The sequence below is a fragment of the Ascaphus truei genome, chromosome 18 (assembly GCF_040206685.1).
Source record: "Ascaphus truei isolate aAscTru1 chromosome 18, aAscTru1.hap1, whole genome shotgun sequence".
Taxonomy (NCBI): Eukaryota; Metazoa; Chordata; class Amphibia; order Anura; family Ascaphidae; genus Ascaphus; species Ascaphus truei.
In genome coordinates, this window is record NC_134500.1 from 30501803 (window position 1) to 30520108 (window position 18306).

At 53.9% G+C, this 18306-nt stretch overlaps 1 protein-coding gene across 1 annotated transcript in view; it reads right to left on the reverse strand.

Annotated features, from left to right (window-relative positions):
• Positions 1-1838: 1838 nt before the first annotated feature.
• ARIH1 (ariadne RBR E3 ubiquitin protein ligase 1) overlaps positions 1839-18306 on the reverse strand; it is a 62032-nt gene continuing 45564 nt past the window's right edge. The window contains 4 exon segments of the mRNA XM_075576030.1: positions 1839-2980; positions 5824-5936; positions 7095-7355; positions 8090-8147. Coding sequence (XP_075432145.1) covers positions 2896-2980; positions 5824-5936; positions 7095-7355; positions 8090-8147 — 517 coding nt within the window. The 3' untranslated portion in view covers positions 1839-2895.

An 18306-nucleotide genomic window follows, 5' to 3' on the forward strand; every position in this document is an offset into this window, starting at 1 on the left:
CTACCTTCCTAATAATGGAGTTCTCTACCACCACAATCTTTCTTGGTATCTGAGCATCCTGAGTCCCCACTGTGCTGGAGGAACTATTCCCCTGGCTGCTAGAGGAATCAGTCTCCCCCAGCCTTGCCATTTCGGCCCTGACACTCTCAATATCTTCACTCAACATGGCAAATCTATTGGGATGGGTCAGCTAAGAACTGGTCTGCCTCTCCCTATTGCCCCTGCTTCTCCTTCTGTTACCCAGCTAGCTACCTGCTCCTAACAGCTCCACCATCTGCACCACTAGTCGAAGCAAGGGCCTGCTCAGTGAGCACTAAACCCCTTTCAAGATTGTCCATGTCCCTCAATATTGCAAGATGCCTTTTCAGATCAGCAATCTGACTCTAAAGAGACCACCCACTCACACTTCTCACAGCGGTATGCTCCCTGGAACAGCTGCTCCAAGTGCACATACATGTGGCAAGATGTGCGTTGAGTGGCATTTTCAATCCTGCTCATTCTAGCAACTATGAAGTTTATAAGTACTAACAAACTGTACTTCGATATACTATACCTTGTTTAACCCCTTCCATGTTCAAACTGCTTCTAGTTCTAACTGCACACTTAATACAACCAGCACTTGAAATCAACCAGTCACGCAGATCAGTGCAAGCAACCTGTTTAAATAGGGACACCCACCAGGTGTGTTAGGTTTGCAATCAGGCAACCACCCCCCACCATCTCAGGCAGGAGGGAAAAAAAACAAAAAATACTTTTTCTTTCCTCTTCTCTCCTACAGGCTTTTAATTACCACACTTTGAAAATAAATAAAACCAATGCACACTCTGCAAATTCAGCCACCCCTGCTAGTATACAAAGCACTTCCCTTTCCTTCTAGTTCTAACTGCTCACTTAATACAACCAGCACTTGAAATCAACCCTTCACGCAGATCAGCACACGCAAGCCATTGTGATTGTTCTGTTGTGTAGTAACGGGGGGTTACACACTTAGCCCATGAGCTTCGTGGTCTTCTTTGGTATTAGGTCACGTCCGGGGTTGAGGGGATATATGTTTGAACGTTTTATTTATGCACTTGCACCAACCTGATGAAGGCTCCTTAGTAGAAGCGAAACGTTGGCATTTGTATCCTTTGTGCAAATAGACGACCATCACTTACCTGGATGTGGGTTGGGTGTGTGGGTGGGGTGTTTATATCATATACATTATTCTAAGTAACTTGAGTGCCAGGTAGAATAGATATAGGAATATCTATATAACACTTAGCTCATATGGGAGACTGACCCTTTAACCCATTATTCACATACTGTCATTAGGTCACTTTGATACTACGTGGGACTGACCCTTTAACCAATTAACCATGTCATTATGTCACTTTACCTCTACGTGGGACTGACCCTTTAACACATTAAACACATCACCGTCATTATGTCACTTTGACCCTACGTAGGACTGACCCTTTAACCCATTAACCATGTCACTGTCATTAGGTCACTTTGACCCTACGTAGGACTGACCCTTTAACCCATTAACCATGTCACTGTCATTAGGTCACATTACCCCTACGTGGGACTGACCTATAAGCCAAGTCCCTGTCATTAGGTCACTTTGATCCTACGTGGGACTGACCTATCAGCCAGTCACTAGGTCACGTTGGGGCGTAAGGTCAGCGGACACGCCCCTCCATGGAACACGCTGCAGGAATAAACAGCACAGCCAGAATGAGCCATCTTCAAGAAATAATAAATATTTTTTTCCGGTTTGTACTTAAACATGATGCAAACACGCGCCCCTCGCCTGCTCATGCAGATGCACTATTTACAAGTTTGAAAAATACGGCTGTCTTCTTTTCATTTTAATCTCGTTTTGTTTTTAAAAGTCATATACAAAGCTATTTTTTGTCTTTTTTCCCAACCCCGTCTTTTTTTCTTCTGAAAGCTGTTCAGCGCCAACGCCTGGGGTTGGAAGAGGTGGGGAAGGGGAGAGGAGGAGAGACTAGGGGGATGGAGGGACGGGAAGAGGTGGGGAAGGGGAGAGGAGGAGAGACTAGGGGGATGGAGGGACGGGGAGAGTCGAGACGGAGGGACGGGGAGAGTCGAGACGGAGGGACGGGGAGAGTCGAGACGGAGGGACGGGGAGAGTCGAGACGGAGGGACGGGGAGAGTCGAGACGGAGGGACAGTCGAGACGGGGAGAGTCGAGACGGAGGGACGGGGAGAGTCGAGACGGGAGGGACGGGGAGAGTCGAGACGGAGGGACGGGGAGAGTCGAGACGGGAGGGACGGGGAGAGTCGAGACGGAGGGACGGGGAGAGTCGAGACGGGGAGAGTCGAGACGGAGGGACGGGGAGAGTCGAGACGGGGAGAGTCGAGACGGAGGGACGGGGAGAGTCGAGACGGAGGGACGGGGAGAGTCGAGACGGAGGGACGGGGAGAGTCGAGACGGGGAGAGTCGAGACGGGGAGAGTCGAGACGGAGGGACGGGGAGAGTCGAGACGGAGGGACGGGGAGAGTCGGGATGGAGTGACGCAGAATTAAAGAGAAAGTATTTGCACACTATGTGAGGGGCTGCACACACATTAACCCCTCCGCTGTCAGTCTGCACTGCATCGCTGCCCCCCCTGGCAGCGGAGGGGTGTAACCTGCCTCGAATACTGTCAGACCAGTTCCTCTGCTAGCTCGTCTTCCTTTTATTATTACAATATAATTTACTTAAACTTTCCGTTAACAAAAAAAAAAACGAAACCCAAAAGGCCCGGTAGGAGCGCGAGAGAGGAGGGGAGAGGGAAGGGGGGACGGCTGTGTGTGGGCGGACAGCCTCAGGGGGGGACAGTTGCGTTTAATGGGAAGTTGAAGTCTAGTGTCAGCTGAAGTCTGAGGTTTGGGCTGTGGGGCCGGCTCAGTCCTCGATGTATTCCCACAGGTCCTTCTCGTAACCTTCGTGCACGTGAAGAAGCAGCACCCGCCTCCTGCTCTCGCAGTATCTGAGAGGGGGAGAGAGGCGTTTGGTGAGAAAGAGAGGGGCGGGAGGAAGGGAAGGAGGGGAGAGAGGGGTGGGGGGAAGGGAGCAAGAGAGGGGGGGGAGCAAGAGAGATAGGGGGGGAGGGGAAGGGAGCGAGAGAGGGGGGGAGGGGAAGGGAGCGAGAGAGGGGGGGGAGGGGAAGGGAGCGAGAGGGGGAGGAGGGAGCAAGAGAGATGCAAGAAAGGGGTGGGGGGGAGGGAGCAAGAGAGGGGTGGGGGGGAGGGAGCAAGAGAGGGGTGGGGGGGAGGGAGCAAGAGAGGGGTGGGGGGGAGGGAGCAAGAGAGGGGTGGGGGGGAGGGAGCAAGAGAGGGGTGGGGTGGAGGGAGCAAGAGAGGGGTGGGGAGGAGGGAGCAAGAGAGGGGTGGGGAGGAGGGAGCAAGAGAGGGGTGGGGAGGAGGGAGCAAGAGAGAGAGAGGCAGGGAGACAGGAGCAAGAGAAAGAGAGGCAGGGAGACAGGGAGAGATTGGGAGGCAAGGAGAGAGGGAGGCGGTAGAGAGGGAGAAAGGGGGGGAGTGAGAGAGGCAGAGAGAGAGGGGGAGTGAGAGGCAGAGAGAGAGGGGGAGTGAGGGAGGCAGGGAAAGAGGCAGGGAGGCAGGGAGAGAGCGGGGGGGGGGGGGTGAGGGAGGCAGGGAGAGAGTGGGAGGCCAGGAGAGAGGGAGGGAGGCAGAGCGGGCGGTAGAGACGGGGTGTGTGAGAGAGAGACGGGGTGTGTGAGAGAGAGACGGGGTGTGTGAGAGAGAGACGGGGTGTGTGAGAGAGAGGGTGTGTGAAAGAGAGAGGGTGTGTGAGAGAGAGATGGGGTGTGTGAGAGAGACGGGGTGTGTGTGAGAGAGACGGGGTGTGTGAGAGAGAGACGGGGTGTGTGAGAGAGAGACGGGGTGTGTGAGAGAGAGACGGGGTGTGTGAGAGAGAGACGGGGTGTGTGAGAGAGAGGGTGTGTGAAAGAGAGAGGGTGTGTGAGAGAGAGACGGGGTGTGTGAGAGAGACGGGGTGTGTGTGAGAGAGACGGGTGTGTGAGAGAGAGACGGGGTGTGTGAGAGAGAGACTGGGTGTGTGAGAGAGAGACGGGGTGTGTGAGAGAGACGGGGTGTGTGAGAGACGGGGTGTGTGAGAGAGAGACGGGGTGTGTGTGAGAGAGACGGGGTGTGTGAGAGAGAGACGGGGTGTGTGAGAGAGAGACGGGGTGTGTGTGAGAGAGACGGGGTGTGTGAGAGAGAGACGGGGTGTGTGAGAGAGAGACGGGGTGTGTGAGAGAGAGACGGGGTGTGTGAGAGAGAGACGGGGTGTGTGAGAGAGAGACGGGGTGTGTGAGAGAGAGACGGGGTGTGTGAGAGAGAGAGAGGGTGTGAGAGAGAGAGGGTGTGTGAAAGAGAGAGGGGGTGTGAGAGAGAGAGGGGGTGTGAGAGAGAGAGGGGGTGTGAGAGAGAGGGGGTGTGTGAGAGAGGGTGTGTGAGAGAGAGGGGGTGTGAGAGAGAGGGGGTGTGAGAGAGAGGGGTGTGTGAGAGAGAGGGGCGTGTGAGGGAGGGGGGGTGTGAGAGAGAGGGGGGTGTAAGAGAGTGGGGGGCGTGAGAGAGAGGGGGGGCGTGAGAGAGAGGGGGTGTGTGAGAGAGGGGGGCGTGAGAGAGAGGGGGGGCGTGAGAGAGAGGGGGCGTGAGAGAGAGGGGGGGCGTGAGAGAGAGGGGGGGCGTGAGAGAGAGGGGGGGCGTGAGAGAGAGGGGGGCGTGAGAGAGAGGGGGGGCGTGAGAGAGAGGGGGGGCGTGAGAGAGAGGGGGCGTGAGAGAGAGGGGGCGTGAGAGAGAGGGGGCGTGAGAGAGAGGGGGGGCGTGAGAGAGAGGGGGGGCGTGAGAGAGAGGGGGGGCGTGAGAGAGAGGGGGGGCGTGAGAGAGAGGGGGGTGTGTGAGAGAGAGGGGGGGTGTGTGAGAGAGAGGGGGGGTGTGAGAGGCAGGAAGAGATGGGGGTGAGAGGCAGGGAGAGGGGGGGAGTGAGAGTGGCAGAGAGAGAGAGGGGGAGTGAGAGGAAGGGAGAAAGGGGGTAGTGAAGGAGTGAGAAAGGCAGAGAGAGAGAGGGGGAGTGAGAGAGGGGGAGTGAGAGTGGCAGGCAGAGAGAGGGGGAGTGAGAGAGGCGGAGTGAGAGTGGCAGTGAGAGGCAGAGAGAGAGGGGGAGTGAGAGTGGCAGAGATAGAGGGGGAGTGAGAGGCAGAGAGAGAGGGGTGTGAGAGGGGGAGTGAGAGGGGGAGTGAGAGAGGCGGAGTGAGAGTGGCAGAGAGAGAGGGGGAGTGAGAGGCAGAGAGGCAGAGAGAGAGAGAGAGGGGGGGAGTGAGAGAGGCAGAGAGAGAGGGGGAGTGAGAGAGGCAGAGAGAGAGGGGGAGTGAGAGAGGCAGAGAGAGAGGGGGAGTGAGAGAGGCAGAGAGAGAGGGGGAGTGATAGAGGCAGAGAGAGAGGGGGAGTGATAGAGGCAGAGAGAGAGGGGGAGTGATAGAGGCAGAGAGACGGGGGGAGTGATAGAGGCAGAGAGAGAGAGCGGGGGAGTGATAGAGGCAGAGAGAGAGAGCGGGGGAGTGATAGAGGCAGAGAGAGAGAGCGGGGGAGGGAGGCAGGGAGAGCGGGGGAGGGAGGCAGGGAGAGAGCGGGGGAGGGAGGCAGGGAGAGAGCGGGGGAGGGAGGCAGGGAGAGAGCGGTGGAGGGAGGCAGGGAGAGAGCAGGGGAGGGAGGCAGGGAGAGAGCGGGGAGGGAGGCAGGGAGAGAGCGGGGGAGTGAGGCAGGGAGAGGGGAAGAAGTTACAGATAAGTGTGCACACGGCTCTCACCTGTACTTGTCTTGCACTTTTTGCTTTATGTCTTGCAGTGAATCCTGGGAAATATCCCGCTCCAGGTATCCAGACAGGACCTCTGTCGCATTCTCCAGATCTGCCTGATTATTCTACAAAGAGAACGGTTCTCGAGTCTGAAAATGCCCCAAACTCCCACATGCAACGTGAGTCCGCCCCTACAGATGAAGGATGTCACAGACAGAAAGGGACATTAACCTCGTCACGTCACCACCCTTCCAAGGTGGACTCAATTCCCACCCCAAACTCTCAAGGCCAAACAGATAAACCCAGGAGGGACCTTACATGTAGGCGGATCCTACCCTAAACGCACCCAGCGTGGCCCTCTCATGGTGGCACAGCGACACAAAGAAGGGTACGATGCCCCAAATCTGTCATCTTTTATAGTGATTCAATGTGATCCGCTGCCCTCTAAAAAAGGGGAACAGACAGAAGGGACCCGAGTCTGTCCCCCCCAACGCCGGGTAACCAGTAATAAGAGACTATAGCTCTGGTGTGCGCAAAGATCCGCGGCTGCGCCCCCCCCACCCTACCCTGCCTGCTCTGCCCCTGGGTCGCGCCCTCTCTTACCTTGAACGCGGCGTCATTGGAGTCATGTGACGTCACGTCATTTGAGTTTACAGAGGCCTCGCGCTGAATAGCGCGGGGTGTCTGTAACCACCGCGCCCCCCGAAAATCTGTCGCTCCCCCCAGTTTGCGCCCTCCTGCTATAGCTCATCGAGTCTGTCCCCCTCACTGCTGGGGACAAGGTTACAGTGACAGAGGCAGCAGGTACACATGCCATATGGAGGGTCTGTACAACGGCCGGACGACAGACAGCAAGGACCAAAAGTGTCCCTCTCACTGCAGGGTGACAATGACACAGGAGGAGACCCAGGCAAGGTGAGCACGGCGGACCCCCCATCTCCAGCCTCCCCCTCCAGTCGGAAGGATCTCGGCGCTGACACGAGGAGGGAGAGGAAGGTGTGCGGAGGTGGGTGTTGGGGGTGGTGTGTGTGCGCGTTCTTACCTTTTCCGAAGCGGGCCACCTCCTGTAGCGCCATATTGCAACGTCACGCCACATGCCGTGGCGTCATATTACGCCACAGCGACGCTGCTTGGCAAAGGTAAGACCCCCCCCCCCCTCCACTTTTTTTTTTTACAGGAGGAGGGCGGGGGGCCTGCCAGCGTAACGTCTTGGCCCCGCAAAGCCTAAGGCCGGCCCTTGCGCCTCCCAGCCTATAATAACAGGGGGGCGCCAGGGTGCTCACCTCGAAGATAATAGACTGGTTGTTCTTCTTGAGGTAGAACGCGAAGACGTAGGTGTACATGAGCGTGGAGCGGCACTGGCACAGGACGTCCACCGCCTTCTTCAGGAACTGCACCTCGATCCACGACATGTTGTGCTGCTGCATCTCCTCCATCTTCTGCTTGACCTGGGCGTACAGTTTGTGCTCGAAGCGCAGGCTCTGCATGTGGTTCATGTAGCGGTTGCAGTAGAACAGGTATCTCTGCAAAGCCGCTCGGGATCGCTGCGTCAGTACATGGCAGAGACAGAAGGGAAACTAGTGACCTGCCCAGGGGATGGCGGCCGGTCGCAAACACGGGGGTGGAGGAGCGGGCCGAGGCGGGGGCGGAGGAGCGGGCCGCGGCGGGGGCGGAGGAGCGGGCCGCGGCGGGGGCGGAGGAGCGGGCCGCGGCGGGGGCGGAGGAGCGGGCCGCGGCAAGGGCGGAGGAGCGGGCGGGGGCGGAGGAGCGGGCGGGGGCGGAGGAGCGGCCGGGGGCGGAGGAGCGGGCGGGTGGAGGAGCGGGCCGCGGCGGGGGCGGAGGAGCGGGCCGCGGCGGGGGCGGAGGAGCGGGCCGCGGCGGGGGCGGAGGAGTGGGCCGCGGCAAGGGCGGAGGAGCGGGCGGGGGCGGAGGAGCGGGCGGGGGCGGAGGAGCGGGCGGGGTTGAGGAGTGGGCGGGGGCGGAGGAGCGGGCGGGGGCGGAGGAGTGGGCGGGGGCGGAGGAGTGGGCGGGGGCAGAGGAGCGGGCTGGGCGGGGGCAGAGGAGCGGGCCGGGCGGGGGAGCGGGCGGGGGCGGAGGAGTGGGCGGGGGCGGAGGAGCGGGCCGGGCGGGGGAGCGGGCCGGGTTGAGGAGTTGTGCCAGGGCGGGGTGGAGGAGCGGGCTGCCATGAAGGCGGAGGAGCGGGCCGCGGTGGAGGAGCGGGCCGCGGCGGGGGCCAGGGCGGAGGAGCTGGCCGCTGACAGCAGCTGCGTGGACTCACCTCTTGTGCATCGCGTGCGGCCTTGGCGTCGTCTTCGTTGTAGCGGTTGCAGTTGTACCTACGAGAGGGATCATTATGAGGCACGGAGATCTCACTGAGAAACGGAGGCAGAGTCCCACCTATCACAGACAGCAGCTTCTCCGCAGAGAAAAACGCAGCCCCCCCCCACCTATCACAGACAGCAGCTTCTCCGCAGAGAAACGCAGCCCTCCCACCTATCACACAAAAAGCAGCTTCTCCGCAGAGAAACGCAGCCCCCCCACCTATCACAGACAGCAGCTTCTCCGCAGAGAAACGCAGCCCCCCACCTATCACACAGACAGCAGCTTCTCCGCAGAGAAACGCAGCCCCCCCACCTATCACACAGACAGCAGCTTCTCCGCAGAGAAACGCAGCCCCCCACCTATCACCGACAGCAGCTTCTCCGCAGAGAAACGCAGCCCCCACCACCTATCAGAGACAGCAGCTTCTCCGCAGAGAAACGCAGCCCCCCACTTATGATACAGACAGCTCTCCCCAACACACAAACAATTCCACCACCCAGACACACAACCCCCCCTCACAGAGACGGCTCTCTCCAACACACATACAATATTTGATCCGTGGTTTTTTCATTTGACCTCTTGTTCCAGCACTCCTCTCTTTCTCTCTGAAATATATTTCCCTTCTGTACCTTGTTGAACCCCTTTGTCATGCTCCATTTTAGTAGTACTTCCTGCATAATTAATTTATCCTTCCTAGAGACTTGGTTTACTGAGCTGAACACCATACACAAGATGAGCTTCACCCCCCCTCCTCTCTCTGCTGCTAATACCTCTCCCTAAACACCCTAACATCGTGCTGCTAATACCTCTCCCTATACACCCCAACACCCCGCTGCTAATACCTCTCCCTATACACCCTAACATCCTGCTGCTAATACCTCTCCCTATACACCCTAACATCCTGCTGCTAATACCTCTCCCTATACACCCTAACATCCTGCTGCTAATACCTCTCCCTATACACCCTAACATCCTGCTGCTGCTAATACCTCTCCCTATACACCCCAACACCCCGCTGCTAATACCTCTCCCTATACACGCCAACACCCCGCTGCTAATACCTCTCCCTATACACCCTAACATCCTGCTGCTAATACCTCTCCCTATACACCCTAACATCCTGCTGCTGCTAATACCTCTCCCTATACACCCTAACATCCCGCTGCTAATACCTCTCCCTAACATCCCGCTGCTAATACCTCTCCCTATACACCCTAACATCCCACTAATACCTCTCCCTATACAGCCTAACATCCCGCTGCTAATACCTCTCCCTATACAGCCTAACATCCCACTAATACCTCTCCCTATACACCCTAACATCCCGCTGCTAATACCTCTCCCTATACACCCTAACACCCTGCTGCTAATACCTCTCCCTATACACCCTAACATCCCGCTGCTAATACCTCTCCCTATACACCCTAACATCCCGCTGCTAATACCTCTCCCTATACACCCTAACATCCCGCTGCTAATACCTCTCCCTATACAGCCTAACATCCCGCTGCTAATACCTCTCCCTATACAGCCTAACATCCCACTAATACCTCTCCCTATACACCCTAACATCCCGCTGCTAATACCTCTCCCTATACACCCTAACATCCTGCTGCTAATACCTCTCCCTATACACCCTAACATCCCGCTGCTAATACCTCTCCCTATACACCCTAACACCCTGCTGCTAATACCTTTCCCTATACACCCTAACATCCCACTGCTAATACCTCTCCCTATACACCCTAACACCCTGCTGCTAATACCTTTCCCTATACACCCTAACATCCCGCTGCTAATACCTCTCCCTATACACCCTAACATCCCGCTGCTAATACCTCTCCCTATAGACCCTAACATCCTGCTGCTAATACCTCTCCCTATACAGCCTAACATCCCGCTGCTAATACCTCTCCCTATACAGCCTAACATCCCGCTGCTAATACCTCTCCCTATACACCCCAACACCCTGCTGCTAATACCTCTCCCTATACACCCTAACATCCCGCTGCTAATACCTCTCCCTATACACCCCAACACCCTGCTGCTAATACCTCTCCCTATACACCCTAACATCCCGCTGCTAATACCTCTCCCTATACACCCTAACATCCCGCTGCTAATACCTCTCCCTATACAGCCTAACATCCCGCTGCTAATACCTCTCCCTATACACCCTAACATCCCACTAATACCTCTCCCTATACACCCTAACATCCCGCTGCTAATACCTCTCCCTATACACCCTAACATCCCGCTGCTAATACCTCTCCCTATACACCCTAACATCCCGCTGCTAATACCTCTCCCTAACATCCCGCTGCTAATACCTCTCCCTATACACCCTAACATCCCACTAATACCTCTCCCTATACACCCTAACATCCCGCTGCTAATACCTCTCCCTATACACCCTAACACCCTGCTGCTAATACATCTCCCTATACACCCTAACATCCCGCTGCTAATACCTCTCCCTATACACCCTAACATCCCACTAATACCTCTCCCTATACACCCTAACACCCCGCTGCTAATACCTCTCCCTATACACCCTAACATCCCGCTGCTAATACCTCTCCCTATACACCCTAACACCCTGCTGCTAATACCTTTCTCTATACACCCTAACATCCCACTGCTAATACCTCTCCCTATACACCCTGCTGCTAATACCTTTCCCTATACACCCTAACATCCCGCTGCTAATACCTCTCCCTATACACCCTAACATCCCGCTGCTAATACCTCTCCCTATACACCCTAACATCCTGCTGCTAATACCTCTCCCTATACAGCCTAACATCCCGCTGATAATACCTCTCCCTATACAGCCTAACATCCCGCTGATAATACCTCTCCCTATACAGCCTAACATCCTGCTGCTAATACCTCTCCCTATACACCCTAACATCCCACTAATACCTCTCCCTATACACCCTAACATCCCGCTGCTAATACCTCTCCCTATACACCCTAACATCCTGCTGCTAATACCTCTCCCTATACACCCTAACATCCCGCTGCTAATACCTCTCCCTATACACCCTAACACCCTGCTGCTAATACCTTTCCCTATACACCCTAACATCCCACTGCTAATACCTCTCCCTATACACCCTAACACCCTGCTGCTAATACCTTTCCCTATACACCCTAACATCCCGCTGCTAATACCTCTCCCTATACACCCTAACATCCCGCTGCTAATACCTCTCCCTATACACCCTAACATCCTGCTGCTAATACCTCTCCCTATACAGCCTAACATCCCGCTGCTAATACCTCTCCCTATACAGCCTAACATCCTGCTGCTAATACCTCTCCCTATACACCCCAACACCCTGCTGCTAATACCTCTCCCTATACACCCTAACATCCCGCTGCTAATACCTCTCCCTATACACCCTAACATCCCGCTGCTAATACCTCTCCCTATACACCCTAACATCCCGCTGCTAATACCTCTCCCTATACACCCTGCTGCTAATACCTCTCCCTATACACCCTAACATCCCGCTGCTAATACCTCTCCCTATACACCCTAACATCCCGCTGCTAATACCTCTCCCTATACACCCTAACATCCCGCTGCTAATACCTCTCCCTATACAGCCTAACATCCTGCTGCTAATACCTCTCCCTATACAGCCTAACATCCCGCTGCTAATACCTCTCCCTATACACCCTAACACCCTGCTGCTAATACCTCTCCCTATACACCCTAACATCCCGCTGCTACTAATACCTCTCCCTATACACCCTAACATCCCGCTGCTAATACCTCTCCCTATACAGCCTAACATCCCGCTGCTAATACCTCTCCCTATACAGCCTAACATCCCGCTGCTAATACCTCTCCCTATTCACCCTAACACCCCGCTGCTAATACCTCTCCCTATACAGCCTAACATCCCGCTGCTAATACCTCTCCCTATACACCCTAACACCCCGCTGCTAATACCTCTCCCTATACACCCCAACACCCCGCTGCTAATACCTCTCCCTATACACCCTAACACCCTGCTGCTAATACCTTTCCCTATACACCCTAACATCCCACTGCTAATACCTCTCCCTATACACCCTAACACCCCGCTGCTAATACCTCTCCCTATACACCCTAACACCCCGCTGCTAATACCTCTCCCTATACACCCTAACATCCCGCTGCTAATACCTCTCCCTATACACCCTAACATCCCGCTGCTAATACCTTTCCCTATACACCCTAACATCCCGCTGCTAATACCTCTCCCTATACACCCTAACATCCCGCTGCTAATACCTCTCCCTATACACCCTAACATCCTGCTGCTAATACCTCTCCCTATACAGCCTAACATCCCGCTGCTAATACCTCTCCCTATACAGCCTAACATCCCGCTGCTAATACCTCTCCCTATACACCCCAACACCCTGCTGCTAATACCTCTCCCTATACACCCTAACATCCCGCTGCTAATACCTCTCCCTATACAGCCTAACATCCCGCTGCTAATACCTCTCCCTATACAGCCTAACACCCTGCTACTAATACCTCTCCCTATACACCCTAACATCCCGCTGCTAATACCTCTCCCTATACAGCCTAACATCCCGCTGCTAATACCTCTCCCTATACAGCCTAACATCCCGCTGCTAATACCTCTCCCTATTCACCCTAACACCCCGCTGCTAATACCTCTCCCTATACAGCCTAACATCCCGCTGCTAATACCTCTCCCTATACACCCTAACACCCCGCTGCTAATACCTCTCCCTATACACCCCAACACCCCGCTGCTAATACCTCTCCCTATACACCCTAACACCCTGCTGCCAATACCTTTCCCTATACACCCTAACATCCCACTGCTAATACCTCTCCCTATACACCCTAACACCCTGCTGCTAATACCTTTCCCTATACACCCTAACATCCCGCTGCTAATACCTCTCCCTATACACCCTAACATCCTGCTGCTAATACCTCTCCCTATACAGCCTAACATCCCGCTGCTAATACCTCTCCCTATACAGCCTAACATCCCGCTGCTAATACCTCTCCCTATACACCCCAACACCCTGCTGCTAATACCTCTCCCTATACACCCTAACATCCCGCTGCTAATACCTCTCCCTATACACCCTAACATCCCGCTGCTAATACCTCTCCCTATACAGCCTAACATCCCGCTGCTAATACCTCTCCCTATACACCCTAACATCCCACTAATACCTCTCCCTATACACCCTAACATCCCGCTGCTAATACCTCTCCCTATACAGCCTAACATCCCGCTGCTAATACCTCTCCCTATTCACCCTAACACCCTGCTGCTAATACCTCTCCCTATACACCCTAACATCCCGCTGCTAATACTGTACCTCTCCCTATACACCCTAACACCCTGCTGCTAATACCTCTCCCTATACACCCTAACACCCCGCTGCTAATACTGTACCTCTCCCTATACACCCTGCTGCTAATACCTCTCCCTATACAGCCTAACATCCCACTAATACCTCTCCCTATACACCCTAACATCCCGCTGCTAATACCTCTCCCTATACACCCTAACACCCTGCTGCTAATACCTCTCCCTATACACCCTAACATCCCGCTGCTAATACCTCTCCCTATACACCCTAACATCCCGCTGCTAATACCTCTCCCTATACACCCTAACATCCCGCTGCTAATACCTCTCCCTATACAGCCTAACATCCCGCTGCTAATACCTCTCCCTATACAGCCTAACATCCCACTAATACCTCTCCCTATACACCCTAACATCCCGCTGCTAATACCTCTCCCTATACACCCTAACATCCTGCTGCTAATACCTCTCCCTATACACCCTAACATCCCGCTGCTAATACCTCTCCCTATACACCCTAACACCCTGCTGCTAATACCTTTCCCTATACACCCTAACATCCCACTGCTAATACCTCTCCCTATACACCCTAACACCCTGCTGCTAATACCTTTCCCTATACACCCTAACATCCCGCTGCTAATACCTCTCCCTATAGACCCTAACATCCTGCTGCTAATACCTCTCCCTATACAGCCTAACATCCCGCTGCTAATACCTCTCCCTATACAGCCTAACATCCCGCTGCTAATACCTCTCCCTATACACCCCAACACCCTGCTGCTAATACCTCTCCCTATACACCCTAACATCCCGCTGCTAATACCTCTCCCTATACACCCCAACACCCTGCTGCTAATACCTCTCCCTATACACCCTAACATCCCGCTGCTAATACCTCTCCCTATACACCCTAACATCCCGCTGCTAATACCTCTCCCTATACAGCCTAACATCCCGCTGCTAATACCTCTCCCTATACACCCTAACATCCCACTAATACCTCTCCCTATACACCCTAACATCCCGCTGCTAATACCTCTCCCTATACACCCTAACACCCTGCTGCTAATACATCTCCCTATACACCCTAACATCCCGCTGCTAATACCTCTCCCTATACACCCTAACATCCCACTAATACCTCTCCCTATACACCCTAACACCTCGCTGCTAATACCTCTCCCTATACACCCTAACATCCCGCTGCTAATACCTCTCCCTATACACCCTAACACCCTGCTGCTAATACCTTTCTCTATACACCCTAACATCCCACTGCTAATACCTCTCCCTATACACCCTGCTGCTAATACCTTTCCCTATACACCCTAACATCCCGCTGCTAATACCTCTCCCTATACACCCTAACATCCCGCTGCTAATACCTCTCCCTATACACCCTAACATCCTGCTGCTAATACCTCTCCCTATACAGCCTAACATCCCGCTGATAATACCTCTCCCTATACAGCCTAACATCCCGCTGATAATACCTCTCCCTATACAGCCTAACATCCTGCTGCTAATACCTCTCCCTATACACCCTAACATCCCACTAATACCTCTCCCTATACACCCTAACATCCCGCTGCTAATACCTCTCCCTATACACCCTAACATCCTGCTGCTAATACCTCTCCCTATACACCCTAACATCCCGCTGCTAATACCTCTCCCTATACACCCTAACACCCTGCTGCTAATACCTTTCCCTATACACCCTAACATCCCACTGCTAATACCTCTCCCTATACACCCTAACACCCTGCTGCTAATACCTTTCCCTATACACCCTAACATCCCGCTGCTAATACCTCTCCCTATACACCCTAACATCCCGCTGCTAATACCTCTCCCTATACACCCTAACATCCTGCTGCTAATACCTCTCCCTATACAGCCTAACATCCCGCTGCTAATACCTCTCCCTATACAGCCTAACATCCTGCTGCTAATACCTCTCCCTATACACCCCAACACCCTGCTGCTAATACCTCTCCCTATACACCCTAACATCCCGCTGCTAATACCTCTCCCTATACACCCTAACATCCCGCTGCTAATACCTCTCCCTATACACCCTAACATCCCGCTGCTAATACCTCTCCCTATACACCCTGCTGCTAATACCTCTCCCTATACACCCTAACATCCCGCTGCTAATACCTCTCCCTATACACCCTAACATCCCGCTGCTAATACCTCTCCCTATACACCCTAACATCCCGCTGCTAATACCTCTCCCTATACAGCCTAACATCCTGCTGCTAATACCTCTCCCTATACAGCCTAACATCCCGCTGCTAATACCTCTCCCTATACACCCTAACACCCTGCTGCTAATACCTCTCCCTATACACCCTAACATCCCGCTGCTACTAATACCTCTCCCTATACACCCTAACATCCCGCTGCTAATACCTCTCCCTATACAGCCTAACATCCCGCTGCTAATACCTCTCCCTATACAGCCTAACATCCCGCTGCTAATACCTCTCCCTATTCACCCTAACACCCCGCTGCTAATACCTCTCCCTATACAGCCTAACATCCCGCTGCTAATACCTCTCCCTATACACCCTAACACCCCGCTGCTAATACCTCTCCCTATACACCCCAACACCCCGCTGCTAATACCTCTCCCTATACACCCTAACACCCTGCTGCTAATACCTTTCCCTATACACCCTAACATCCCACTGCTAATACCTCTCCCTATACACCCTAACACCCCGCTGCTAATACCTCTCCCTATACACCCTAACACCCCGCTGCTAATACCTCTCCCTATACACCCTAACATCCCGCTGCTAATACCTCTCCCTATACACCCTAACATCCCGCTGCTAATACCTTTCCCTATACACCCTAACATCCCGCTGCTAATACCTCTCCCTATACACCCTAACATCCCGCTGCTAATACCTCTCCCTATACACCCTAACATCCTGCTGCTAATACCTCTCCCTATACAGCCTAACATCCCGCTGCTAATACCTCTCCCTATACAGCCTAACATCCCGCTGCTAATACCTCTCCCTATACACCCCAACACCCTGCTGCTAATACCTCTCCCTATACACCCTAACATCCCGCTGCTAATACCTCTCCCTATACACCCTAACATCCCGCTGCTAATACCTCTCCCTATACACCCTAACATCCCGCTGCTAATACCTCTCCCTATACACCCTGCTGCTAATACCTCTCCCTATACACCCTAACATCCCGCTGCTAATACCTCTCCCTATACACCCTAACATCCCGCTGCTAATACCTCTCCCTATACACCCTAACATCCCGCTGCTAATACCTCTCCCTATACAGCCTAACATCCTGCTGCTAATACCTCTCCCTATACAGCCTAACATCCCGCTGCTAATACCTCTCCCTATACACCCTAACATCCTGCTGCTAATACCTCTCCCTATACAGCCTAACATCCCGCTGCTAATACCTCTCCCTATACAGCCTAACACCCTGCTACTAATACCTCTCCCTATACACCCTAACATCCCGCTGCTAATACCTCTCCCTATACAGCCTAACATCCCGCTGCTAATACCTCTCCCTATACAGCCTAACATCCCGCTGCTAATACCTCTCCCTATACACCCTAACATCCTGCTACTAATACCTCTCCCTATACACCCCAACACCCCGCTGCTAATACCTCTCCCTATACACCCTAACACCCTGCTGCCAATACCTTTCCCTATACACCCTAACATCCCACTGCTAATACCTCTCCCTATACACCCTAACACCCTGCTGCTAATACCTTTCCCTATACACCCTAACATCCCGCTGCTAATACCTCTCCCTATACACCCTAACATCCCGCTGCTAATACCTCTCCCTATACACCCTAACACCCTGCTGCCAATACCTTTCCCTATACACCCTAACATCCCACTGCTAATACCTCTCCCTATACACCCTAACACCCTGCTGCTAATACCTTTCCCTATACACCCTAACATCCCGCTGCTAATACCTCTCCCTATACACCCTAACATCCTGCTGCTAATACCTCTCCCTATACAGCCTAACATCCCGCTGCTAATACCTCTCCCTATACAGCCTAACATCCCGCTGCTAATACCTCTCCCTATACACCCCAACACCCTGCTGCTAATACCTCTCCCTATACACCCTAACATCCCGCTGCTAATACCTCTCCCTATACACCCTAACATCCCGCTGCTAATACCTCTCCCTATACAGCCTAACATCCCGCTGCTAATACCTCTCCCTATACACCCTAACATCCCACTAATACCTCTCCCTATACACCCTAACATCCCGCTGCTAATACCTCTCCCTATACAGCCTAACATCCCGCTGCTAATACCTCTCCCTATTCACCCTAACACCCTGCTGCTAATACCTCTCCCTATACACCCTAACATCCCGCTGCTAATACTGTACCTCTCCCTATACACCCTAACACCCTGCTGCTAATACCTCTCCCTATACACCCTAACACCCCGCTGCTAATACTGTACCTCTCCCTATACACCCTGCTGCTAATACCTCTCCCTATACACCCTAACATCCCGCTGCTAATACCTCTCCCTATACACCCTGCTGCTAATACCTCTCCCTATACACCCTAACATCCCGCTGCTAATACCTCTCCCTATACACCCTAACATCCCGCTGCTAATACCTCTCCCTATACACCCTAACATCCCGCTGCTAATACCTCTCCCTATACAGCCTAACATCCTGCTGCTAATACCTCTCCCTATACAGCCTAACATCCCGCTGCTAATACCTCTCCCTATACACCCTAACACCCTGC